The sequence below is a fragment of the Taeniopygia guttata genome, chromosome 1A, assembly GCF_048771995.1.
Source record: "Taeniopygia guttata chromosome 1A, bTaeGut7.mat, whole genome shotgun sequence".
Taxonomy (NCBI): Eukaryota; Metazoa; Chordata; class Aves; order Passeriformes; family Estrildidae; genus Taeniopygia; species Taeniopygia guttata.
In genome coordinates, this window is record NC_133025.1 from 29,451,781 (window position 1) to 29,478,410 (window position 26,630).

The following is a 26,630-nucleotide window of genomic DNA, read 5'->3' on the forward strand; positions in this document are numbered from 1 at the left end:
AATTGCAGACATAGAGCTGGGTTCAGCACCTTGGTTTGTTCCACTCACGACCACGGAGAATTTTGTCTATAACTGGGCTTCTTCCTTCATGAACCAACCCATCAGCACATGAGTCTCAGCTCACAGCCAGGCGTGCCTGGCTGTAATTTTAAACAGCAGTGCTCTGATGTCCTTTGCATCTCATCTGCCTGCTTGGATGTCTCTCACGTGTCACAGAGCATCACTGCACCTTATCCTGGAAGGCCACACCAGGAGGAATGTCCCCAAAAATATGTAGGGGAAAGTATGTTTAGGACTGTCTGTGGGACCAGGAGAGTTGTTTCTCTGAGGGCAGAAGCATCAGGAACATGTGAAGGATGATTTCTCAAGTCCTACGTAAAGACTTAAGCATGGGAGGGATGAAAAGGGACCAGATTTCCCTCCCAACAACATAGAGGTGAGCTCCACCAAGGACTATCTCCCTCCTCTTCCCCTGCTAACAGAGAGATGGATGGATATACACAGTCCTGAGAAATGGAACGGGAAGGTTCAAAATTCCTATCTCCATCCTGAAATATTGGAGCTCTCTTCACAGCTTTCTGGACTGGTGTAATGGGGTCTTTTCTATATGACTTGTACAACCTCCTATGTCGTAAATCAAGCCCAAATAGTGAGATGGACTGGAGATTGAAGGGCAGGGGCAGGTAGCAATGTCAGCAGGAGCTCCATGCTGCAAATGCAAAGGTTTGGTCAGTGCCAAGGCAGGACACTGCTGGTCCATGTGCTGAGATAAAATGCCATCTTCTTCTTGTCCTCCTCCTCTCATGTATGACCTTGTCTTACAAAGGTCTTGCCAACAATCAAAACATAACATTGGAAAACCTGAGAGAAGTTAATAGTGTTGCATCCCCAGGTAGCTGCAGCATGTGTGTGCTGCTCTTAAGAGCTGCCAGTCACAGGTGAAAGGAGAAAAATCACTCTGCAGAGGCAACTAAATCCAGCATGGAGCAAGACATTTATATTCAGAGTCTGAGAGTAAAACTAGATACAATATATTCAGTGGCAGAGATGCATCACTGACAGAAATGATCAGAGAAATTATTTTATTGAAGTTTCATTCTCTATTGTAAATAATGTAAACACTGCAAAATTGTATAGATTTGTTTGTATTACACATGCACAAAGGCTTCTATTGAAAAAACTTCTACATTACGACACTAATTGCAATTACATAAAAAAGTGTTATTTTCACCATAGGACCCTTGCTTGGAACCTGTTCAGAGTCAAAACTGTTCAGTGATTTGCTTTAGCCACACTGAAGTGAAGTGAATCTGAAGTGAATCTGTCACAAGCACACATTCTTAAGGCTTCCAATGCAGGGCTCTAATATTATTTTATTAATAGCTACCTAAATCTCTGTTCCTGAGACTACTAGATGTTATATAGACCTTTTTCTCCACATAATAATTATGTGTAATTATGTAATTGTTGTTGCTGCAGTTGTTGCTATTTTTCCATAAGACTGGTGGGAAAAAAGGACACGATGCTGTTTTATGCAGTGTAGACTAAAGTACATACACTGTGTAAACCCTTTAAGAAAGGGTTAACAGCCAACATTTGGCATTTCCTAAAATTTTCTCAATTAAAAACACACCCATTTCATGTTGGTTAATTATTTTTAATGTCATTTTAGAAAGAGTGACAAATAGAGTAGTTTGACATGCCACATTCCTATGGCCAAGCCAAGTTGCTTCTGCTTAAATATCTGCAGCAGAAAATAATGGATTATTGAAAATTGAAAACAATTTTAACAGAATGAACATAATTAATTAAGTCATATCCAGCTAAGGGAGGGAGTTTAAGAGAAACTGGTGTTTGCAGTTTAGGCATGCATAATTTAGAAGGAAAGCAATCTCCTAACAGAAAGTAAATAAAGGTTAGTGAGCCAGGCCTAATATTAGACTTTGCTTAAATAGTTCATGTACAGGGCAATTGGAGTGTATTACCAACAGCTGAAAACACTTAAGTGAACACAGTCTCTCTGGGGGTCCTGAGGTGTAGGGAAGGCTCCAATTCACATTGCACCCTCCCCATAAAAAGAGGAAACCTGTGCTGCAGTATTTGCTGTATCTGTTTAGAAACTGATCATAACTGATGGAATACAAATAGTGGTGAAATTGCAAATAAATAGATATTGAAGGTGCAGATACATGTTTCTGGAGTGAACTTTCAAGTTAATTTAAGCAGAGGTTATTTCCTTCTCACCTGTTAGCAGTTAAAGGCTGTAACTTTATCCATGGCTCTGCAGGGAACCCACAAAATGGATCAATTTGTGAGGGGTGAACTCTTCACTTGAGCTGTGGTTACTGAAAACCATCAGCTGCTTTCAGAGGAATCAAAGTTCCTGATGGCAATACAAACACAGTAAAAGCATCCTGGGTGTTCTGAGGCAATATCATGTAGCAGGAACCAACTCATCATTGAACAGTAGCTCCCACAAATGTATTTCTGTGAGTTAATGTGATTAAATAGGTTAGCCAGTGTGCCCCCAAACAGCCTGAATTTACTGAACTTACTCACTTTAAATTCATTTTGAAAGGGCCACAGCAGTAATATAATTTATTTTCTACATAGTTCAGTATCATGTGGAAAATAATACACAGGGCCATTTTGGGTTGCAAGGGTGTGTTGGCTTAGAAAGAGAGGAACTAATCAGGAATGCTACCATTTTGTGTAGTTCCTGGACTGGCTGGTTGGTCAGTTCATATCTTCAGCAAAATAAGATCAAAGCTATTCACACCCTTCTGTGCATTGGCAGTGATCTGTCACATCCCTATGCTGAAACATCAGATATAACATAAAATGTTCCTATGGTATTTGACTTCGGATTCTTCTAATTTCCTGTTTATCTAATAATTTTCCTTCAGAATGGAAGGTTAAAAAAATAAGAATCAAGAAACAGGAGCTGTCTTGGACACAAGTTTGAGAATGGTCACATCTGTAAATGGGAAGGAAGATTTCTTGCTTTGAAACTTTAATTTCCAACAGCAATAAGCTGTTGCTCTTCACAAAGCAATCACCATGTCTTCAAATTGCAGATCTGGAAAACTGTTGCAAAATATTAAGCAGATTTTCTGGTACTTTGCAGGATCATAGTATGGATTTGGTTACTTCATGATAACCATCATTCTGGATCCTGTGGTTAGGCATGTTGTTTCTCTAAGGATCTTGATGGGTACAGCACCTTTCAGAAGGAAACTAACTTTTAGATGGAAGGGGAATTGTGACAACCTTTACCTGGAAAAGTTTAAGCCACAGATGGGCATTAAAATTTGCTGTGTTTCCTCTGACCTGAATACAATTCCTGATGTGAAGACGCTTCTGCTGCAGCCTATGGTGGTCGAAACAGAGAGAAGCCTTAACACAGCAGCCTGAGAAACATTTCTGCCTTTCCTTAGAGGAAGTCAACAAGTTCATCCTCTGCATTTTTAGCCTTTGATCCTACAGTACTTGAGTCCAACTAGCATGGAGAGTCAGGAAAAATCCTCATGTTATTTCTTATTTTTTTTCCACAGCCAGCCATGGGCCGTTTCTGAGTATGGGGTAGTGGCACAGTCACACCTTTAGATTGACCAGCTACTGTTAGCTTTCACCTCAACCATCAGGTGAATGCTTTTAAAGACTTTTTTTTCTTGCTCATGTAATTTCATGTGCCCACATTTGAAAGAGAGCAAGGTTCTGTTTTATTCCTCTTTATCTCACTCTTGAATTTCTCTGGATAAGTCAGAGGCAAGTTGTTTGTAAGAGGTCATTTCACATCTCAGTTGTGAGGACATTCATGAAAAGCCACATTTTGCGCTTGTTTATCCTCTGCAGTTCTGGTGGTTTCACTGGGGATTTGATGGAGGAAATAAGGTCAGGATGCAGCTCTTTGAGTCCAATCCCGCAGAATTTATTCTGGCAAAAAACTGTGGGCTTCCTCCTCCTAATACGCCATGCAATGGAAGGAAACATATGCTCTTCCAAGTGACCATGGAAACTGGTGCCTTGGTTTCCAAGGTGATTTTCTGGCAAGTGGCCGAAGGAGGAAGCATTAACAAAACAGGATCCTGGGCAGCAGAAAGCATCCACATTCCTGGCGATGCAGCAGCCTGCACTGAGGACAAAGCCACAGAGACAAACAGAAAGCTGCTCATTTTAAAATCACCAAAGGTGTCAAACACCTGGCAAAGGATGGCTAGCTTGGTCTGTGGTCCCAGCTTCCTCACACACCTATCAATTTCCTTTTCTGCTTCTACCTGGTGAATGAGATCAGTCTTAACCAACTAACATCTTAAGGCTCATATAATCTCACTTTCAATAGAAAACAAGAAAAGCAAAATATCACAAGGAGAGAAAAAAGAAGCTGCTTAAAATTTACTCATATCTTGAGGTAAGGAAATTCTCACTCAGTGTGTATCTCTATCTATCTATATATATGTATGTATGTGTATACATATATATAGATACATATTTAATGCTTCATAGTAAATAAGAGTGGTTTTCTTTCTTGGCACTTGCAAGACATGGAAGACGTGAAGAAATATCCATTTCTCTTTAAAGTGCAATAAAGATTCTTTGCAGAGCATGTGGGTAATCCTCCTGGGGCCCCAAAGCAACATACAGCAAAACCCCTTCTTCACATTCTTCAGGAGTCTTCAGGAGGAGCAAAACTCTCCTTGTTTGCCTATCAGTGTAATTCCTTCTTGGAGTAAATTTGAAGTACAGCGATGTGCACCATGACATAACAGAGTGGAGGAGGAGGAAGGACTGGTGACAAGATCATTTTCTTTTGCAGCAGAGGTAAAGAGGAGTTGATGCAGGACATATATGTGCTCCATCAACTTCTGTGCAAGCATTAAAGCCAGTCACAGAATGCTCTTACATTGTCAGTTGTGGAGTCTACTCACTTATACCACTTACATGACCACAAGCCTGTACAGTCATAGCATTCAACAGTGGAACAACCCAGAAACAGCAATGTTACTGAAGATTAGATGAAAATTAAGACCATACCTAGCAAAAGAGCAACTCATCCTGATAGAAGAAGTCTGATTGGAAAATAAAGGAAAACCATTTAAGTGTTAAGTGTGCAATTGTACTCATTCTTCAGCTATAAGTAAAACCATATGAAGTTTGATTGCCAGGTTTTCATTAATGTCAGAAGGTCCTGTTCTATCCCTGCAGGATACAGCTATTGACAAGTTATTTTAAAAATGTTTCATGGCCACAGGATAGAATCAAATTATCTTTAAAAGTGCTGGGAAGTATTGTGACATTAAGTCACTTGCCTAATAGTGGGATTTATTTCAGAATTCCTCTTTCTTCCTCTCTCTTCAACTTTTAATGGAAAATCTCTGTTTGCAAGTGATGGGGGAGATGTACAGCAGCAGTCACTGAAAGCACTTTGCTTACCACAAATAGAGAGCTTTACTGAAAGCATGCAGAAGAAGCACTTGCTTCTCCCACTGGAATTGCAGTTAAAATGAACATCAGCTGAAATGCTGGATGCATCAGCCACCACAGTAAGGGGAGATGATGACAATGAGGGCAGAAGGTGTTACCTGCACAAGTAACTGCCAAGACAAGCCCTTCTGACCTTATCATTGATAAACTCCCATATGCATATTTTTCCCCAGATATATTCAGGTTTTTCCTGAAAAAATATCTATTCCACTGATAATGGAACAGTAAGTTTATGACACACATTGCTAAGTGGATTCTACAGAGTGGAGCTTTCTCAGTTGTTCAGGGAAGATTATCTGAGTAAGCCAACATGGAAATAGAAAGGTTAAACAAGTATTCTATTAAAAAAAATATGGTTATATGAGCAAATTTCTGGAAACAGTCTCATTTTTAATGAGTATTTTTGTGGCAGCTGCAGAGAAAACTGTAGTATTATCATAATATTATGGTCACGCTTCAATTTTTTTCAGTAAGTTTTAATTCTTTATGTTCAAAAATTCACAAATTTTATCTTTCCAGGACATACAGCTCTTATTTCAAATTAGAAACACTGTTAAAGACTTCATTGTATATTTCTGGTAGTCAGAACATTCAGCTATGGTTGTGTCATTTCTATGTTGGATTAGATCAAACACTTTTCCCAAGTAACTGAGAAAGTGACACTGTAAAAATCACTTAGCAACAAGTGTAGCAAATTATTTATCCTTTCCCAACCAGGGTGTACCTGCACTTGGACACAGCAAAGATGCACAGCATTATTCAAATTAGTGTCACCATTTCAATGGGGTTCAGGTCAGTTCAGTGGGGTCCAGGTCAGGGCTAAATGCAGCTCTTTGCATTTTTTCAGACCATTAAAACAAAAGCTGTTGTTTGCCCTACAGGTGGGGCCATAACTTCCCCAGCAGTCAGAGGTGATGCCCAGGTACCACAGCTGGTTCAGAGCAGCTCAGTGTATCCCCAGAACATGCAGAGGTCCTAGCCCTGGCTTTGAAAGGCTTGGCCACTTTGGTCACGTAACTCACCTGGACTAACCAACACAGGTGGGTGACTTTGCCTCCCCTATCATCTACCTATGGCAATGCTGTAGTGTGTGTGCCCTTGCAGGGTAAGGGTAAGGCAGGATGATTGAAATTATACTCTGTCTTGAAGAATGACTAAAATTTGCTACAGTCATTTCCTGGGACTTAGAGATATCCAGACGTCCAGACAGACTTGGAATCTCTTTCTTTTTCTTTTTTTTTTTTTTTTTTTTTTTTTTTTTTTTTTTTTTTTCAAGTAGAATTAAAATATCATGAAACTAGGAAAATAGGACAGCATACTGCTAAGAAAATGACTGAATGTTACTGTTCATAATTCACCTTTTGAAATAACCTCATTATCTCCCTGAAGTTTAAATATTCTGAACTATCTGAGTTCAGATATTTGTGTTAGAAAAATAACAGTACTTGAACTCTGAGTCTACTATTCTAAGATACACATTGGCCATGTACATACCTTTCCTAAGAATTAAAAGCTTGGTATTAGGTTAGAAATATCAGACAAAATGTTTGCCAGATGATTACCACATCTACTTACCATACTAAGGACAGCTAGAGAAAGAAGTCAAAAGGAACTCATAGGTAGGAGTCAGTGGAAGACTTGGCAGCCCTTATGAGACTTCTACATCAATTAATTACACATGCCACTGGTCTGAGATCCATCATTTATTTCCTCTTATATCCTCTTTTATGCATTGTAGCTCACATTTCCTTGGTAATTGTTATTACCAATTCACTTCAATAGAGGGCAAAAGAGACTAAAGTTGTCATCTCAGACTAGAGGCTGCATGCAAGAGTGAGAATTAAGAAATCTGTGAGGATTACATACAATTGGAAACATAACTGAGGTAAAAGAAAAATACTAGAGTTGTACAGAATTTGGGTAATTTAATTTCCCTTAATGCTTCACTGCTCTCCCTATCTGTGAATCAGACTGAAATAAACACAAGAGCTTGATGAAACAAAATTATCTCAAAACTCTTCACAGTCATTTCTCTTTAGGTTTAAACAGATTGCAAGCACCAGCTTCACAATACAGGAAAAATATATGGTGCGGTGAACTGGAAGAACTGCCTTCTACATTTTCTTTTACTGACGGTTAATGCAGCAAATTTGTGAGTAATTTGGTACACATAAGGGAATTTCTTGTGGGGAAATACCATTTTGTTAAGTATATATAATATTTATATATGTATTATTTATTATTTCTTTAGTTAGTTTTTATCTTCTCTCTGATTTTGTTCTTCCATTATAGCAGGGGCTTTGCATTTCAAATGATCTCTTTTCTGTTACTGAGTTTCAAAGTTTCAGTAATGGTGTTAAAGTCCCCTGCTTTCAGACACAAAGGCACAATATCCCAGCAGTTATTAAAAAGTCTAATGTTTTATTAAATGTGAAATAATAGACTTTGTTTGGTCCCTGAGATAATTATTTCTTTCATTCCAACTGAGAATGCAGAATAGAAAGACAGCTGTGTTCCCTGCTCTGCAATGAATCCCATAGTGATGAACCACTCCAACTCCTGTATTCTTAAAGAAATCCTCACATAGTGATATTTGTCTCCTGATGTTTTTCCCAAATTTCATGTGCACTAATACAATTTTTCATAGTGGCCTTAATATCTTTCAATAATTGATAGCTTTCTAGCTTTCCCATAAAACTCCCTCCAAAGTTTTTTTTTTTTGGAGCACACCTGACCTACCAGTCCTCAAAATCTTCTGACTGTTTGCCTTCTATATGCTCATGGGCTTCATTCTGCCAGGCATATGGTTTAGGCCATATAAATTTTGTCCCCCAGCAGTTTGCTGACACCAAGAAAAACACTCATATTCAAAATTATCTTGAAGAATGAGAAAGAACTGATCAAATGAGGACATATTATAAAACCAAGAGTAAAAATGTCCACTTAGGAACAGAAAATCAACTACAGAAATACAAAATGGGAAACCGCCTGACAAAGAGCTCAGCTGCAGAAATTGATCTAAGACTTATTGCAGAGTGCAATAGAAATGTGAGTTGACAACTGTGGAAAGACAAAAATTAAAATTGTTGCTGTGGACATTTTAGAAGGAAAATCATGTCCAAAATGGTACAGCAATAGTATCCACTGTGGGTGAGTTCTTACTTGGAATACAGTATTTGTTGGTGAGCATGGTACATTAAAATAAAGGGTGAGGCAACAAAATAAAGTGTACAGATGTATTGACAGGTATTAGAAATATTAGGAGGGCAGAAATGAAGGATGAGTGGATATAACTGCATAAGTATGATAACAATGGACTATATTCAATTTAAAAATGAACCATATTCATATTAGAGGAAGGGCATAGTCCCCAACAGAAAGATCTAGAACTGTTTCCTGCATTTACCATTCCAGTCAAATCAGACCACAGATTGCTTGCCAGCAAAAGAAAGTAATATCACTTCACATCATATACACCATTCCATTTATTTCTATCCCATCTATAACACAGACTGTGGCCTTAAGGAACAGACTAGCCTTGCCTAAAATATATGGAGGTGGAAATAAGCAGAAGTCCAATGCAAAAGAATCATTCATAGTGATTTTTGGTTCTTGGGTACAAAACATCTTCCAAAAATTAGTTTGTCATTGCTCAAGGGAGGTGATGAGGACCTGATACCTGGCATCCCTTCACAGAATCACAGAATCACAGAATTACAGAATAGCTGATGTTGGAAGTGCCGTCTGCATGTCATCTTGTCTATGCCCCTGACTAAAAGAAGACCACCTGTACTGTGTTCAGGTGACTTTTGAGTATCTCCAAGGATGACACTCCATGGCCCCCTGGTCCTCTGCGTTGTACACAAGTGACCCTGCCCAGACCAACACTTGCCTGTTGGTTCTTGTAATTGTGTGGATGTGAGGGTGTAAAGGAATGCAATCATTGAGAAAAGGACTGTGAGTGGGTAAAGCCAATGTACTTAAGAGATTTTGTCTATAATACCATAGAGTCTCACACTGCATTTTTTACACTAACTTATAACAGAGAAAAGCACAGACAGTGATACGTGCTGGAAGGATGCAAGACCTGGATTTGTGTAATCTGGATGAGAAAAGCTTCAGAGGCATTAAGTATGACAAATAATTTGCCATCATGTGCTTCACATTTTGAACATGTGCTGTTACCTGTTTGAACACCAGGATATGTTCAAACTTACCTCACTGCTGGGGGTTGGACCAGACCAGTGACTGACAGCAAGCTTTGGATGCTTAGTGCCAGATTCTTTGGCAAAGGCCCTGTGACTCAGAGCTCCTGGTGCCAGCCCAGATCCACGCCAGTTAAAGACTTGGTGCCTGTGCCAAAATTTTGTCACTACTGGGCTAAACAATCCCTTTTACTCTCTTCCTGACCTATATTGTTACAGTTGCTATGAAACCCTTACCCATGGAAGCAATTTTTCCACTAGCTCCATGGACTGTCTCTGTTTCTCACTACTGGGAAGTTTTATTTCTTCAATACAATTGAATACAGTCATGCTTGAGCTGGGGTGGAGATTAGTTAGTCTAACTCTTTCATTTCAGATGACTTTTGAAAAACTTAGCTAGAGTTAACCCAACTGCAATTCAGTGAGTGGATCTTTTGCTGTTATCCATCTGACAAAGAGATGGCAGCAGGGTGGTGCTGTTGCATTTTTGTCTTAATTGACTTTTCTTAAAATCTGTTTTTCAGGAGTAACAAAACTGAGCTTCTGAGGCTTAGGTGTTTTACCAAAATTACACATAGAAATAGCTGCATCTGGTACAAAGTAAAAAAACAAATAGCTACGCATTTTCCAGCATAGATGCTTTTCATGTGAATTTTACACACAATATTCCCCTTGGTTTTTGAGGTATCTGCACAACTCAGCTCTGTAATCTATGAAATTGAACATTAAGGTATTGAAGGCTGAATGAAGCCTACAAAATCTTTGTGTTCTGTAAATACTGAGAGAAGTCTTTATGCTGGGAGCAGGAGGTGGATCCTCTACCTGTATTTTTAGTAGAATCAAGTTAAATAAAACGCCGCATTTGGTTAAGGCCTGGTTTTGAAGTGCTCTTTCTTTTTTTTCCTTTTTTTTTTTTTTTTTTTTTGTTGAACTTTGCTATTATTGGATTATATTTTCATTCATTAAATGTGAAAATGGGAAGTATGTAACCAAGGTAACAATGATGTCCCTGGAGAGTATCCAAGTGTACAAATCTCACATCATCATCCTAAACCAAGCTGTACCTTGCCTGTAACCTGCACTCTTCCCATCATTTATGAAACAAAATCTTGCCAGCCAGAACCACATTTTGGGGAGGACCTACAAGAAAAGGGGGCAGCTGAATATTACACAATACAGGTGCATAAAAATGTTACTGCAACTGTGTGCCACGCACATCAAAACCGTGATGTGTCTGCAAATGAGTCATCTTGGAGTGAACACTCCTGGCTGGGAGCGACGTAACTCACTCTCACCCCATAATCTCATGGAGCATGAAACTTGACAAGCAGTCACAGCAGTGAGTAAGGCATGTTCTTAGATGGTCAGAGGCAGATTAGATGTATCACAGGACAGCACATTAGGTTTCTAACTTGGGACATGAAAGAACAAATCTTGCTATGCATCATTATCCCCCCATCATATTGCCCTCCTTCTCTGGTTCAGTTCCGTGAGTCTTTCCTAATCTGAGTGAGAAAAATGCACAGTGTCAGATGGTGCAGATAACGATAATACCAGTGAGGCATTATCAACAGGGCAAAAGCAGTAGCTTCTGTTCTGATGCATTTGCAGACCACTTCTGTCTTTAAGGAGACTATGAGAGATCTTTGCCAAGCAGAGCTGATTCAAAATTCTGCAATTAATTTTCTGAACTAATTTTTTTTGCTGAAAGTGCTTGCATTTAGACTTGCTGTAATACCAGGCCCTGCTGTGACTCTAACCACAACTGACTGACAGCAGATAACTATATTAACAAGCAACAAGCTTATCTGACAAGTGGCTTTTCATCCAGTTTCTTGTGTGTACACTTTAAACATCCTGAGTCCTCTGAGTCATTTTGATATCAACAATAGACTGGAGAATGAAAAGAGACTGCTTATAGGGTTTTTACTGCTTTCTGTAGGAAAAAAGCATCAAATGGAATCTTGTACTTCTTATCTTCTCCTTTCCCCAAATATTGCTCCTCCATTTCTTCAATCCATTTTCACAGTCTTATTTCCATTTCTTCCCACAATACCACCTCAGTCCGGTTCCTGTCTAGGCATTCCTCCAGATGTCTTGCAGATTTAGGAAAGCTTTACTTGCTTCTGGAACCAACACATGTGAGTAGATGAGTATATTGATGAGTACTTAAATCCCTTGTTACAAGTACTTCTGCCCCCGCGGTATTCCTGCATAGCGACAATTCTGCATTCTCTGGGTTGCAAAATTCTCCTAGATTGTGTCTGGAGGCTAAGATGGAGATGAGGACAACCTCTTCCCTCTGGTATAGTCAACAACGAGTTGAATACATTACTAGAGCTCTAGAGGTTGGCTTTTTATTCAGCACTTGAGCATTCCCCCTTCAATTTCCATTACCTTTTCCAAACAACTCTACTTGTTGCTGCATCTGTAGGCTTCACATTTTTAGCAGTATTTACCAGTGGCGAGTCTTTCAAAGCTTGGGTGCATATTTTGACACATTTCTGAAAGACCCAGGGCTTGCGAGGGACCGGGCGGTCCCGCTGGCCGCGGCGCAGGCCGTGCCCGGCGGGGCGGGGTCCCCTCCTGCCGGGAAGGTGCCGGTGGCCGCCCGCCCCCTGCCGCCCGCCCCCCGCCGCCGCTCCGCCCCCGGCGCTGGCGGGGCGGGCTCGCTCCCCGGCGGCGGTGGAGCGGGCGCGGGGCACCGCAACTTCGCCGGAATGAACGTGGAGAACCAGGATGTGCTGCTGGATCTGGAGGGGGAGGAGGAGGAGGAGGAAGATGATGATAACGATGATGGGGAGATCGGTGAGTAGGAGGCTGGAGCGGGGAGGGTCCCCCCTAGACAGCGGGCTCATCCCCGGGCGGCTGGGATGAGCTACAGGCTCGGGAAGCCCCGGCGGGGCCGGGCGGGGAGGCGGGGAGGGCACCTGGCGGCGCCGCGCCCGGGCTGTGGCCGGCCGGGGCCGGGAGCCGCTGGCAGGCGGGGATCCCGCACCGCCGCGCGCCTCCTCCCGCTAAAACTACGGAGGATTTTTCCGCGGAGCATACGGGATGTCTTTGTCCCTGCTGGCGAGTGTGTGCCAGGAGTGGTTGCCTTAGGGAGCGCCGTGGCGGTGGTCCTGTTTCCGTAGCATCGGCACTGCTTGGTGGGCGAGAAGAACCGAAAACTTTGCCCGTTCCTTTCCGTCTGACCCGAGAGAAACGCGTGAGAGGGGGCAGAAACAGCGCTTTGCAGGGAGGGCGATGCCGGAGACCTTTGGTGTGGCAGTGATCTCCCAGCACAGGCACAACCCGTGCCCCGGCACATTGGTCCTTAGGAAAATAAAAACGCGATCGCCTCCGCACGCCCCGCAGCTCGCAGCATCCCTTTTCTCCCCGCGCTGCCTGTCTGGCGTGCCTCGGCTTGACACTGCGCTAAAGAGAAGGGTAATCACAGAACGGCTTGGGATGGAGAGACCTTGAAGATTATCCAGTTCCAGCACACCTGCCGTAGGCAGGGACACCTTCCAGCAGACCGGGTTGCTCATTGCTCCATCCTAGCTGGCCTTAAACACAATCAGGGAAGAGGCATCCAGAACTTCTCTGGGCAGCCTCTTCCAGTGCCTCACCATCCTCACAGTAAAGAAGTTTTTCCTAATATCTAATCTAAACCTACCCTCCTTCAGTGACACCACTCCCTCCCCCCAGAACAAACAAAAGTAAAATGTAAGGGGAAATTGGAAAAAGAAAGATAGTGATTTTGCTGGGGGGGGAAAGAAGGCATATTGTGTCTGCCAGAAAAGCAGACATTAAAATGGACAGAGAGTTTTAAATTCAAAGTGTATGTTAGTCTTGTTCCAATGCCAGTAGCCCAGGACAATGGCATTGTATTTACTGTGGGAATGAATTCTATTAAAGTATTTCCAGAAAACAGCCCAAAAGGGGTTGTTTCTCAGCTGGTTCAGACTGAAGGGGCCTGTTTATTTCACTGAAGAGATACGGATTTACTACAGTTCAGAAGCTGTTTTTCAGCTGCAGTAGCCAAGATAGTCTAAAGCCTTTTATTTCTAGTGAACACTTAAAATAAATCTAACAATTGAGGAATGCAGGTAAAAGTCGCTTAGAAACAAGCAGAACCTGGATCTGTATATATAAATTTTAACAAATAAAAAGGGTTTCTGCTCATTATTGTTCAAAAGGCTGTGAATATTTTCAATGAAAAGCACATATTTTTGATAATTTTTTAATATTTGGTCTGAATTTCTGCATTTGTAAAAAATTTTAGTGTCATAACTCTCTCTGATACTCTCATTGACTCCCAATACTAATCCTTAATAATGGTAAATACAACTTGCCATATTTATTCAGTTAGCTCACTCCAGAAGTGTATAATGTTTGAGCCTCACCCAATGTCTGTGGAAATCAGGGAATGTCTTTCCTCCAACATTATTAGCCTTTGTTTCAGATGGGAGTACCCATTGGCTTACAGTAATAGTCCAAAGACAAATCCATTTTTCCATATGAAGTGCAGCAGAGGTATTGTTTGACTCCACTCCCTGAATTTAAAGGGTGGATCAGCACTGCAGTGTGTTAATCAACAGCTGTCTTTTCCATTCTTCACCCCAGAGAACAACTGAATTTTTTCCTACTCATAACTCTTCATCCAACTTGGGGACAGTTCAGCTCTCAGAGCCAGCAAATCATGAGTTTCATATACTGTATACAACAGTTTGGAACAACTCATGCTATGTGGCAAAATTGCCTAAAAATTGTGCAGTGATAATTTAATGAGTTGTTACACAAGTGGCTTTGTCACTTTTGCTACTCTGCCTTGCAAAATGAATGTGTAACTGTCTTAAGGTTTTTATGTTAGGTATAATGACAGGAGAACTATTTTGTTAGTCTGACAAATATGTTAATCATTCATTTACCTCCAGTTTTATTTTGCCACTTGCATATGCATTTTTCCCAAGGACACCATCCCTGGTTCAGGAAGTAAGCAGGATTTCTGAGCTCTTTCCAGTTCTATTCAAGGTTAATCCAAAGTGTTTATAGCTCATCAGAAAAGCGTTATTATGAAATATTGAAATTTGTAGTCATGGCACATAAAGGGAGTGATCTGTCTCATTTTGCCATACAGTTATTTTGGTTATCCATGCTGGTGACTAGCAAGCCACTCATGTCAGAAGCAGTGTTAGGCAGGCATCCAGAGAAAGAGCTGTACTCAAGTCCCAGTCCACAGGGAGGTACCAGAGCTGCTCTGCCTGTTGTACAGAGCTTGAAACTAATTGCTTGGATCAGAGCTGTGCTTAGGGAAGAAAGACTTGTCCTAAGGTTAGACTTTTTGGCAAGTTGAAACTTATTCTCGCCAATGCTTAAGCAAGATGGGCAACTTTTTCATTTGTACTCAGGCTGTTTTCAAGAGGATTTTTGCATCAGTGGCATAATTTTTTTTCTGTAATTTATTCTTTCACTGGTGCAAACCTCACACCATATCCAAATTGGTTTGTTTCTGTTTGAGGATTTACAGAATATTTGAGTACGGTTTCCAGAAAAATTAACTTCTGCAGACGATAGCCAGAGGCATCCATCCTGACTACTTATCTGACAAGAAATGCTTTTGTCCTCACAGAGATGTGTTAGCAACTTGCTTATGCTTTGTGGTCTTGGTTTTACTCAAATATATTTGCTTCTTGAGCCTTGAGTCTACATCTTGTCATCTTTTGATACTGCTGCAATAATGACCATTCCATGCTTTATAGATGACCAAGAAAAGGATGTAAATGTATCAGCCCTTTTCTTCTCACACAGTGTGCTAATGAGGATTTAGGGAGAATTCCAGCTCTTCTTTCTAAAAAGGCTTTAATGTTGTTGTTCAGGATGCATTTTTAGCAACTACAATAAAAATGTACAAAAGTACTGGTTTCTTCAAAAAACATTAATTGTGGAGTCACAGTCTAAGATAACCAGTTTTGTTCAGCCCACTGTACAGCTGGAACCCTGCCCTGAGGAGTGATGTTGTAATCCAAATGGCATAGAGTAGGCATTTTCACTTCCTTACTTTGCTCACTGTTATGTTCTCTGCTTGTTTCCTCATGGCATATACTGCATTTAGTCATGCTGCCTGCCCAGAGCTTTTATTTTTTCCTTTTCAATAGCTTAAATAACATGATGTTTCTTGTGTGACTCTACAAATATTATTGGTATCATATACTGTAGCCCAATATGAACATATACCATACACACAGTGTCCTCCAAATTACTCCATTTTGCCTTCATGATTCTATGAAGTTGGCAATTCTCTACAGAAGTCTTCTAAAGGCAATGGAAAGCCTAAATATTTAAATTCTTTTTCTCAGTAGTATGGCTTTGTCCTGCAATTTATTAAGCATAATCCCTACCTTTGGAAAATTTCAAAGGGGCCAGATCTAATAATTTTTTAGCATGCAAGAGTTTATAACCAGATTCTTTTAATAAAGTAGTTCTGTTTCTGAATGGACACTTTCTTTCTCTTCAGTCTACCTACAGTAGTAGTAAGTAAAACTGTCCCAGTGGAGTCTTTTCACACCTGGTTTTCTTCTCTTTTACTTCTCATACTTGCAATCAACTTTAAAATGATTGAGGCGTATTGCAGTTCTCTATTCTCCTGAAGATGGCAATACACTGTCTGAGGAGCTGAGAATCAAGAATTTCTGCTCCCTGCATTCTGTTTGCCACCCTGTTCTCATGCACGTACATCTCTGCATACTGTGTGTACGTTCCTGCAGAAACAAGCAGGAATGTGGACACATGGTCTCAGTTATTCTAAATTATTGTTGGGGCAGTGAGAGACTCTTCCTGGTGAGCTGGGACTTGTACAGGTTTGGGAAACACTGGCCTGTTACACTGGTCAACACCTAAAATACTTTTCATGCCTTCATGTCCTTTCTCTTATATCTGTTAAACTGATGATTTACTTACATTTTTTTGTCTCTTCATACTTCAGTATTTTTCTCTCCTGAAATTCTGCCACTTCACCTTTGCAGAATCTAGGCCACAGATGAGTATACAATACAAGCCACACAATGACATCAACCTTGTCACCAAGTGTGGTTCCATTTACACTTTTACACTGCTGGTACCACTCAGTTTTTAATGCTGATTTAATGATTTTTTTCTGAAAAACTCCTAAAAACCAAATGGTAAGAATATAAATATTTAATTGCAATATAATTACCAGTTTGCAATGATCTATAATTCATAAATTCTGGAGGAGATCAGAGAATCAGGCGGGAATTTTAGGAAAATTATGCAAACTTTCATACATATATCCAATTTTAATCTATTTTAAAAGGGTGTTTACCATACCCGAATTCACAGTTGTCCATGAAAAATTTCCTGTATTGTGAAAGTATTCTTTGTTCTTGTGTTTTGAATTTAGCTGTACTGAGCATATGAGTGCATTTTACAGGTAAGTCTACAAACTGTAGGAGGACTTATCTGCCAGTGTGATAGCTTATGCAAATTGCACAGCTTTAATAGTAATAGTTTTGTTTCTTTTCCCAGTTATTAAGTAATAAATTTTATGGTGGATATTTATCACAAGTCATTCCCTGAAATTTTTCCTCTATTTACACAAGCTACAAATTCCTTTAAGAGGAAAAGTACACTGTTATGCTCAACAACTTAAGATTTTTTAAAATAACTTTTCAAACATTACCTTTTGTAAAAAAGAAAACTCCTTAAAATCAATATATAGGAAAAAGCCAGAGTTTTGTTACATGGTCCAGAGCTCCAGCAGTTCTATAATGTTACAGTTGTTACTAAAAGTAATGCAATCAAAAGCTCAGAAGAAACTGTCCTAATATCAGTTGATTTGAGCTTTATACAGAATATGAAAATGCAGATAGAGAACCTGAATTTGAAGAGACTGGAGACTTGGAAGGGAAGATGTACACATGCCGTAACAGATGTTGTGTTTCCACACAAAAGGACCTTTCAAGAGTAATTAGAGAAGAATTACTAATAAGATCTGTTACTATATGCCTGGGAAATTCTCAGAATCATAGAAAGGATAAAATTGGAAAGGACCATGGTGAGTCATTAATCCCACCTCCCTGCTCAAGCCGGGTCATCCTAGAACACATTGCACAGGGTTGTGTTCAGATGGTTCTTGAATATCTCCACTGAGGGAGACTCCACAACCTCTCTGAACAAACTGTTCAAGAGCATGGTCACTAGCACAGTAAAGTTCTTCCTCCTATTCCTGTGCATCTCTTTCTGCCCATTGCCTCTTGTCCTATTGCTTGGCACCACCAAGAAGAGCCTGGAAACATCCTCTTCCCTCCCTTCAATACTGATACATTGACAAAGTCCCCTGTCAGTCACTTCTCAAGACTGAACAGGCACAGCTCCCTCAGCCTTTCCTGATAAGAGACATGTTCCATTCCCCTGATCATCTCTCACCCTCTGTGGGACCCACTCCAGGAGCTCCATGTCTCTCCTGCACTGCGGAGCCCAGAACTGGACACAGCACTCCAGATGTGCCTCAGCAGGGCTGAGTGGAGTGGCAGGATCACCTCCCTGGACCTGCTGGCAGTGCTCTTCCCAATGCAGCCCAGGATTCCATTGGCCTTCCTGGCCACAAGGGCACTGCTGGCTCATGGACAGCTTGTTGTCCACCAGGATCCCCAGTCCTTCTCCACAGATCTGCTTCCCAGCAGGTGGGCCCTGAGGCTGTGCTGGTGCAGAGAGTTGTTTTTCCCCAGGTGCAAGATCCTGCATTTGCCTTTGCTGAATTTCAGACAGTTCCTCTCTGTCCGTCTCTCCAATCTGTTGAGGTCCTTCTGCAGGGCTGCACAGACCTCTGGGGTGTCAGCCACTCCTCACAGCTTTCTGTTGTCCATAAAGTTGTTATAATTTATGCCAATCAGTAAAGTTATCATTAAAATCACCTCATCATACTATTTCCTCATACCTGCCAGTTCCTTGGAAATGATAGGTGGCATGCTGTGCACTGAAGGTCTAGTTTGCCTCTAGAAAAACCCCAAGGGGAATCTGATACTAAAATGGGTGTTTTCTGCTGTGATTTAAAAAAATAGAACCAAACAGAAGTGTGATTTTTTTTTTACATGGCATAAATTAAATAGTCTTGTACCCCTTAAAAAAGTCAAATAAAGTAGCATTAGCCTAACTTTGGGATTAACTGGTATAGTCAGGAAAAGGGGTTACTAATTGCTGTGCCTTTTACATAATGCACAAATAATACAACTAAATATTGTGTGCTTGACATGAGAAAACCTTTAGAAAAAGTGCTTCAGGCCTTAAGCATATGGAACTGCTGCAATTGTGTGTTTAACAAGATAAATTATTTAACAGAGAGTGAATGTCAAGGAGGACAGCTCTGAAGAAGATGCAATGGGTTGGTTTGTGTACTGTTCTTATATTGAGAAAAAAAAGGTTAGGGGAGAAGTATTATGCAAGTGCTGGGCTCTGTATCTTGATTAATAGAGAAAATCAGATTATTTTTAGTGGACTGTCACTAGTGCTAAAGTGCATGTCTTTGGCGCGGTCCTTTCTGAGAGTTGAAATACTGCTGTACAAAATATAAATTATTAAACCGATATTTGATATATATTTGTTAATATAAAATTTTTAAAAAATATTCACTAAGGGCCAAATATTCAATGGGCCTAATATCACTTGCAGTTTTTAGGGTTTTATGCTTCAAACTTAGTCTTAGTGTGAATGTAGGGGGAACAGTCTTACCTCTGAAGAGAGTGAGCTCATCTGCAGTATTAGCTGTGAGGAGAGACCACTCGGACTTTGCTACAGTCTGGTGTTCTGGTTCCAGTCTGATGGATCTGGAAGTTGAAGTGAAAACTGGAGGCTGCTATGTCACAAACATCTGAAGCAGCACAAACTGGTTTGGCTACAAAAAGAAGTATTCCCACCCACAGCCACCCCACAGCAGCAGCCCAAGCCTCCTTAGCATTCTGGCCTTATCTTTCACTGAGGAGGCTCGGTGCCAGTGTGGTAGGAATGCAAAGCTGCAGAGAAGGACACTGCACACTTTATCTTCTTATTGCTGCTGTCTATGGTAAATTAAAATTGGCAGTCATGCACACTGCCACCAAACAATAGATTGTTTTTGGTAGTCAAAGAATGCAAGTATCTAAGCATAGATCTATTGTCTTTTCCACCCCTCACAATTTACTCAGGCATCCCACATCTCTCTGAAGGCTTTGTGACAGAAGAAGTGTCTTGATTGTATCCCAAGGGAATATACAGACATATGAAATATATTTTTGCTTAATTCAATGGAATTACTCTCTTCTTACCTACCCCATTCTCAAGTATTTGACAACAGCAGTAGACATATAGACATAGTTCCCTGCAGGGACTTGAGAAGTGAGCTCCTGAAGCATCCTTAATGAGTGCCAGATTCAAATTGGAAAATTAATAAAGTATATTAAACTGTAAACTGAACTTTAAGAAGTGTAGTTACAAGCCTGCTGGACCATAAACATTCTTTTAACTGTTTTCTTGACTCACAGTAGAAACAACAGCTTAGTTTCAGAATGTTGTGCAAAGGCCCTTCAATTTAGTTTTTACATTAAATACAATTAAAATAATTTCCAACTAAACCACTATTCATCAACATTATTTAGACACAAGGGAAAATTAAAGTTTTGTAAGAACTGCCACCAACAGCAGATTTAGATTTGCTTTTACTGTTTCCTTTCCTTTCATTTTTTATAGATGAAATTCATCTGGCCCCATTAATCTGGTTAGTCAGGTTCTCCAGCATTTTTTAGATATGATTTATTATGGGACATTAAATATTTGCATAAGAGACTGCTTACATTACAGTAATCAGAATGAGTTGAGCAGCAGTGTTCTGCTGTAGGAAACAGCTACTACCTCTTTTGTGTTTGGTGCTGTTTGTGACCAGCTGGTGCCGCAGGCTAAATGCCTGGAAAACTTGAGTTCCCATGGTGTGTGTCTGTCCTGCAGGCTTCCAGCATGGTGGAGATAGATCATAGAATCACAGAATAGTTTGTGTTGGAAGGTTCTTTAAAGCTCATCTAGTCCAGAGGCAAGAGCCAAGAGCCCCATCTTCAACTATCAGGTAGCTCAGGGCCCCATCTAGTCTGGCCTTTAATGCTTCCAGGGATGGGGCATTGACCACCTCTGGGCAACCTGTTCCAGTGTGTCACCAACCTCATTGTTAAAAACTTGTTCCTTATAAGTAGACTGAGTCTACCCTCTTCTAGCCTAAAACCATCACCCCTTGTCCCATCTCTAAAGGCCCTACTAAAAAAACTGTCCTCACCTCGCTTACAGGCCTCCAGTTAGTCCTAAAGTGACATAATAAGGTTTCTGCACAACCTTCTCTTCAGACTGAAAGCTCTTGGTTCTTTTTCCACAGCTGTAGCAAAGACCTGTGACCTGTCCCTCAACCATTACTATTTTGGGAAATTACAGTCAGATAAGAAATCTTCACTGTCTAGGAAGAGTAGGAGCAAGAAGTGCTTGTGTTGAGATACCCTGCACCTGTGTGCAGGTGGGATGATACTAATGGACTTGTGTCAGGAGAAGGGAATGAGATTAGTGACTTTTCAGTGGGTGAAATATTGTGGATTCTTTCCTTCCTTTGTGGGAGGAATAGTAACTAAAAAATGTCATCTGGGTTGCAGATCAGGTTGGAAAGTATGAGAAGTGATTGTACAGCAGTGGTGTAGCAACCCTACTAAAGATGCTGGGAACTGATATTAGTAATCCAAGGGTGTGCTAACACAGTGGAGGAGTTAAGAGTCATGAGCAAACAGCCTGTGGAGAAGCTGTGGTCTGTTACTGTCATTCAAGAAAGCCTGAGGTAAGCATCAGACTTGAGTTTAGATCAGTGGAGAGACTCATGTAGCACAAACCGAAGTCTTTCCTGAAGGTTCTCATAAAATAAGAAGTGTTGAAGTAATGAAAAGAGTAAGGAAATGGAAGTGAAAGCAAAACATGTTGGGTTCTGGGTATGGACTGAGAAAGAAAGCAATTAAAAGTGAAAGAGGAAGAACTCTTGACAGTATTCACAAGGGTAGGGCTGGCCAGAGCAGCTATTAAGAAGCAGTTGTTTGCTGTGGGTGGTGAGGCACTGGAACAAATTCCCCAAAGGAGCTGGAATGCCATATGCCTGGGAGTATACAGGGTCAGACTGGATGGAACTTTGAGCAACCTGTCTAGTGGAATGTGTCCCTGTCCATGGCAGGAGGGTTGGGAAACAGATTATATTTAAGGTTCCTGCCAACCCAAGTCATTCTGTGATTCTATGATTCTGTAGTTATAGTCACCTATTTATCTTGTCAGGAACTCATTAAGCAGTGGCATAAAGATTCTTCCAGTTGAGTTCATCAGGAAAATAAACTACAGAAGGGACTAAGATAATATAGCTATAGTTGCAGTGAATTGAAATAATTCATCTGTGGCATTTTCATGTATATTTTTAATATATAGTAAAAATTGAAATGTGTTCATTGGTAATTTATCTAGCAGGAAAAATATTGCTATCTTTATAGTATTAGTTATTTGCAAAAAAATTTCCACTGCTGTAGGTTTGGCACTGCAGTTAGAGATAATAAGAAGGCTGAGTTGATAATCCAGAGGGCTCTAGCAGTGCCAGAGAGTTTTATTAGTTTGTGTGCAATATTAGTAAGGTTATTGGTGTTCTTTTTCTCTTTTTTTTTTTTCTGTAAGTACTCTAATGTAATTTTTATATTCATTAATGAATAAGGATGAGGTCAAGCAAGGCACACTTTACCCTTGTAAGCAGTCCCTTTGACTAGAGTGGGAATAGCATCATTTTTGTAAACCATGTTGAAAAAGCAGAATTAGTCCCTAATGGAAGGAATATCTCTATTAAATATTTCATCATCTCCACATATGCTGATTTATTCTAGGAAAAATAATTAAATTCATTTAATCATTCTGCTGTCTATAAAATACAAGAAGGAATTTCACACTAAAGCACATTTTAATCTATAAAGTGAAGGTAGTACTTAAGACACAACCCAGCAATAGCTTCTACAATATTTGGTAAGACTTAAACATGTAATAATTTTTTTTAAAAAAATTACTTGAAGAATAGAAGAGTCAATGCTGCAATATACTTTTTAACTTGCTCCTTGCTGATAACCAAGTGAGGAGAGAGAAAGCTTAAAGGGCAATGCAGTTTGGCCAAGGAGAGCTCCAGATGTTTTTGTAAGTTTATTGGAGTTTACAAGAAAAGCAAAGTTTGTCTATCACAGAATCACAGAATAAGCTGATTTGGAAGGGATCCACAAGGATTATTGAGTCCAGCTCTTAGCCCCATGCAGGACAGCCCCAAGGATCACACCATGTGCCTGAGAGCATGGTTGAAATGGACTCTGCCAGCCTTGGTGCTTGACCACTTCCCTGCAGAGACTGTTCCAGTGCCCAACCACCCACTGGGTGAAGAACCTTTGTCTAATATCCAACCTAAACATCCCTTGGCACAACTTCAGGCCATTAGCTTGGGTCCTGTCACTGGCCACCACAGTAAAATCTGAGGAGTCCCTTAATTGCTAAAAGTATAAAGTATTTCCTGATTAGGAAACAAAAGTACAGTTTGTTTCTAAACTCTGGGTCCAACACTAAGAATGCTCACAGGCAGAGTCTTTGCGCCCACACACAAGTTAAAAAGTATCTCTAAGTTTTGACTTAATATTTTCACTGTTTTTAAAGTAATTAAAAGTATCTTTTGGGACTCTCCTGTAAACCCACTGTCTAACATCTGAGTGTGGGAAATACTTAAAGCAAACATGCTGAGAATCTTGTTACAGAAATTCAAATGTATCTCCTTTGAGACATGTAAATTTAATAGCAGTGGGTATAATTTTGTAAATCTATTTCAAGATTTCTAATTAGATAGCTCATTGATCCATAGGCATTGAAGGCTGACCAAACAGCCATCTGCAATTGCAATTGGGTTAATCATGTCAGCTCCCAATGAAAAGGCTCAATAGCTGCTGCCTGGAGGTTTGGCATTGGTGAGGAGCACCAAGGGATCAGCTTGGCTGCTAAAAAACCTATGTTTGGAGCCTGGGGCAACTGCTGTGTGAGGGCTGCCCTCCTGTAAAACACACAGAAGGCAGGGTATGCTAGTTCCCTCTGTAAAGGGGTAGTAATTTTGACGGTATGGTTGAGATTGATCTTGGCAGATTTGTCTCATGACAAAAGCAGAAGTAGCTGTCTTCTTTATATTTCCTTCTTCAGGACGGTTGTTTTCTTTTAGTTGATCTGGGATAAAAACCAACCAAACAAAAATAAATCACATTATTTTAAGCAATGAAGAAAACACCTTTGGATTCAAGAAGGCCCTCTGGGACCTTCAACACTGAAGGAGGTATAAAATCAACTTATCAGACTTTTGATCAGAGGCCAGACTCCACAGTCCTCTGCAAAGCATTCTGTCACAGTCCTACAGCGAGTCAGCTGTAGAGTATATGCATGTTTATCAGGCCAGGCTCTGGGCATGCATGAGACCTAGGCAGGGGAGGGAGAGTGTTCACACAGAAATAGTAAACAGCTTGTGCTGATTCTTGGTTTCATCCTTTCTACTTCTTAAAATATCAGCAATACTGTGTTTTAGCAGCTGATTTAGATAAGATCTCACTAACTCCCCTGAAATTACTCAGGGAAAGAAACCATAAAACCAATGGTTTTTTTAATGGAGTTTGGGCACAAGTTTCAACTCAACCTTTTGATAGCTGTTACACTGCTATCATTTCATGTGCTTGTCCAGGCTGTGGTAGGAATACTGATTTTTACAGGATTACCTGCAGCATGCAGCCTATAGTTCTCACACAAAAGTGTAAATTTCTGAGGTAGCAGGCTGTTGCTCCTATGTTCCAATCCATGTAGGGAAGGATTACCAGCCAAACATGAGAACACAAACATGAGAATGATTCTTTTGAGATAAGTGGATCCAGCAGGGTCCATGAAGTTATCTAAGTGCAAATGTTGCAGTCTTGGTCCCCAGAGCCTGGGGGTAGCTGTTCAGTAGGTGTTTGTCAGTGTGTTGTTTATTTTCCAACATTTTGCATGATGAAAGCATAAATAATAAGACCCTATTTATCATTTGTGGTTGGGTGTATCGTTGCTTTATTTTAATTTGTTTCTTCAGAATGGAGGAGAGTTTAATTAAATGCATTGGGGATAGATGTTTATCCTGTGCTTTGAGATCAAATGTGTCCATCAGAAGAGCTTCTGCATCTGTCACTGTGTATACTTCAGTGACCAAACCGATTAACTATTTGTCTCATCAGAATGTTCCTTAGGAACACCTTGCATGCAAAAATAAACATTAGAGAAATCCTGTTTGCTTTCATGATGAGTCTTTCTTTTCTTTTCCATATCCATCACTATCTCCTTTACCATTTTCTTGTGTCACCTTTAGGGCTAGTCATTCTTTTGGCATTCAGAAGGCCAGGTTTGAGTCCGTATGAACAGACCTGGCTCGTGCAGAAGAGAAATGTCACAAGTGCCATAGGATCCTCTTCAGGTCCAAACTGCACAGCTGAAGTGACAGCCTGGAGCAAGCAAGGGATAGAGTAATCATTCCATGATTTCATGTTTCTGTGTTTCTCCAGTTTGCAGATACTAAACTAAATTAAAATCTGGAGGTAAAATCCTCTGGTTTGTGTTCAGGGATCAGACTGGATGATATTGCAGGGATCACTGGATGACTAATACCTTCTAGTTTTACCTTTTAAAATGTGTGAATCCAGCTCCTAGACAGGAGTATTCACACATTTTAAAAATGTAATTTTTCTTACCTTGGACACAAAAAATGGAATCTGCAGTAAAGCCACTCTGGTCTCTTCAAAAATAGAACAAATCTCAGCATACTGATATCAAGGGATAATGACTAACCTCCTAACAGGCCATCACACTTGCATTTTCCCTACTGTTGTAACAAGATGCATAAGCATTCGAATCTCAGTTTAAATGAAAAACAGCTCCCTAGAGGCTGCTGGTTGGGTTTTGCTTTTATTTCATTGGAAATCTGATTTTTTATATTTTCTCCCTTCCACAGTTATGAAGAAATGGATTAGAATCTCAGTGGAAATAAGTTTGTGAAGAGGGCTATCACTGGGTCTCTCAGCACTGGTTGTAGTCTCATGGAGATCTGTAATGTTGTACAAAATGAGCAAAACCTGTTGTTGTTCCTGTATTACTGCATCTGGTATGTTCATAACATCGTAAAAGAGTTTAGCAGGATTTTTTACAGACACCAAAGTAAAATGTCTTTCCCTGCTTTCCAAAACAAAGCATGCATTTCCTCTTCTGTGGGCTTTCTTAAAGATTTAATGGAATTACACTTTGATGTAGGTGAGATAGGAGAAAAGGAAGGGTTTGGCTTTTTGACTTTTTCCTCCTTATTATTCTTGCTGCTTGTTTTTTTGGGGTTTTTTTGGTTTTGTTTTTGTTTTTAATAGCTAAACTACCGTTCAGCTTAATCTTAATTCTAAGATTCAATGCTAGTCATTTTTCATCAGGATCATTACAGTATAGTCCTGATCTCTGTTAGCTCCCTCTTGAGATACACTGTCAAAATACACATATTTTTATTCTCTGTGCCAAGCAAAAGGAGACTTGTACTTTTACATTTACAATTATTCTTTACTGATAAGTTCTTAGAGAGAATTTACTCAGTCTGGGATGGCTAATCTTCTATGAAGCAGCAGCAATTGCTAGAGAAATCTAGAAATGGCACTTTATGCCAGACCATCATGTGTTTACTCTGCTGCCTCTAAAGCTGTCCTGCTGTTCCCACTCTGAAAGTCTTATTCACAGTGGTGGTGGGTGACCATACTGAAATCTGAAGGATGACTCTACCAGGGAATAATCCTTCCATATCAGTTGCTTGTAAGCACAGATCTTAAGCTAGACACCTGATACTTCATT

At 40.3% G+C, this 26,630-nt stretch overlaps 1 protein-coding gene and 1 long non-coding RNA gene across 2 annotated transcripts in view; one reads left to right on the forward strand and one right to left on the reverse strand.

Annotated features, from left to right (window-relative positions):
* Positions 1–11,601: 11,601 nt before the first annotated feature.
* On the reverse strand, positions 11,602–12,223 carry LOC121468287 (uncharacterized). The gene is made up of 2 exons (XR_005978325.2): positions 12,087–12,223; positions 11,602–11,815 (listed from the first exon to the last, which is right to left on the reverse strand). It is a non-coding gene; the product is annotated as an uncharacterized lncRNA (long non-coding RNA).
* Positions 12,224–12,315: 92 nt separating this feature from the next.
* Positions 12,316–26,630, forward strand: part of ANO6 (anoctamin 6) — a 69,917-nt gene continuing 55,602 nt past the window's right edge. Inside the window, exon 1 of the mRNA XM_030263784.4 lies at positions 12,316–12,497. Coding sequence (XP_030119644.4) covers positions 12,410–12,497 — 88 coding nt within the window. The 5' untranslated portion in view covers positions 12,316–12,409. The remainder of the gene's footprint in view (positions 12,498–26,630) is intronic.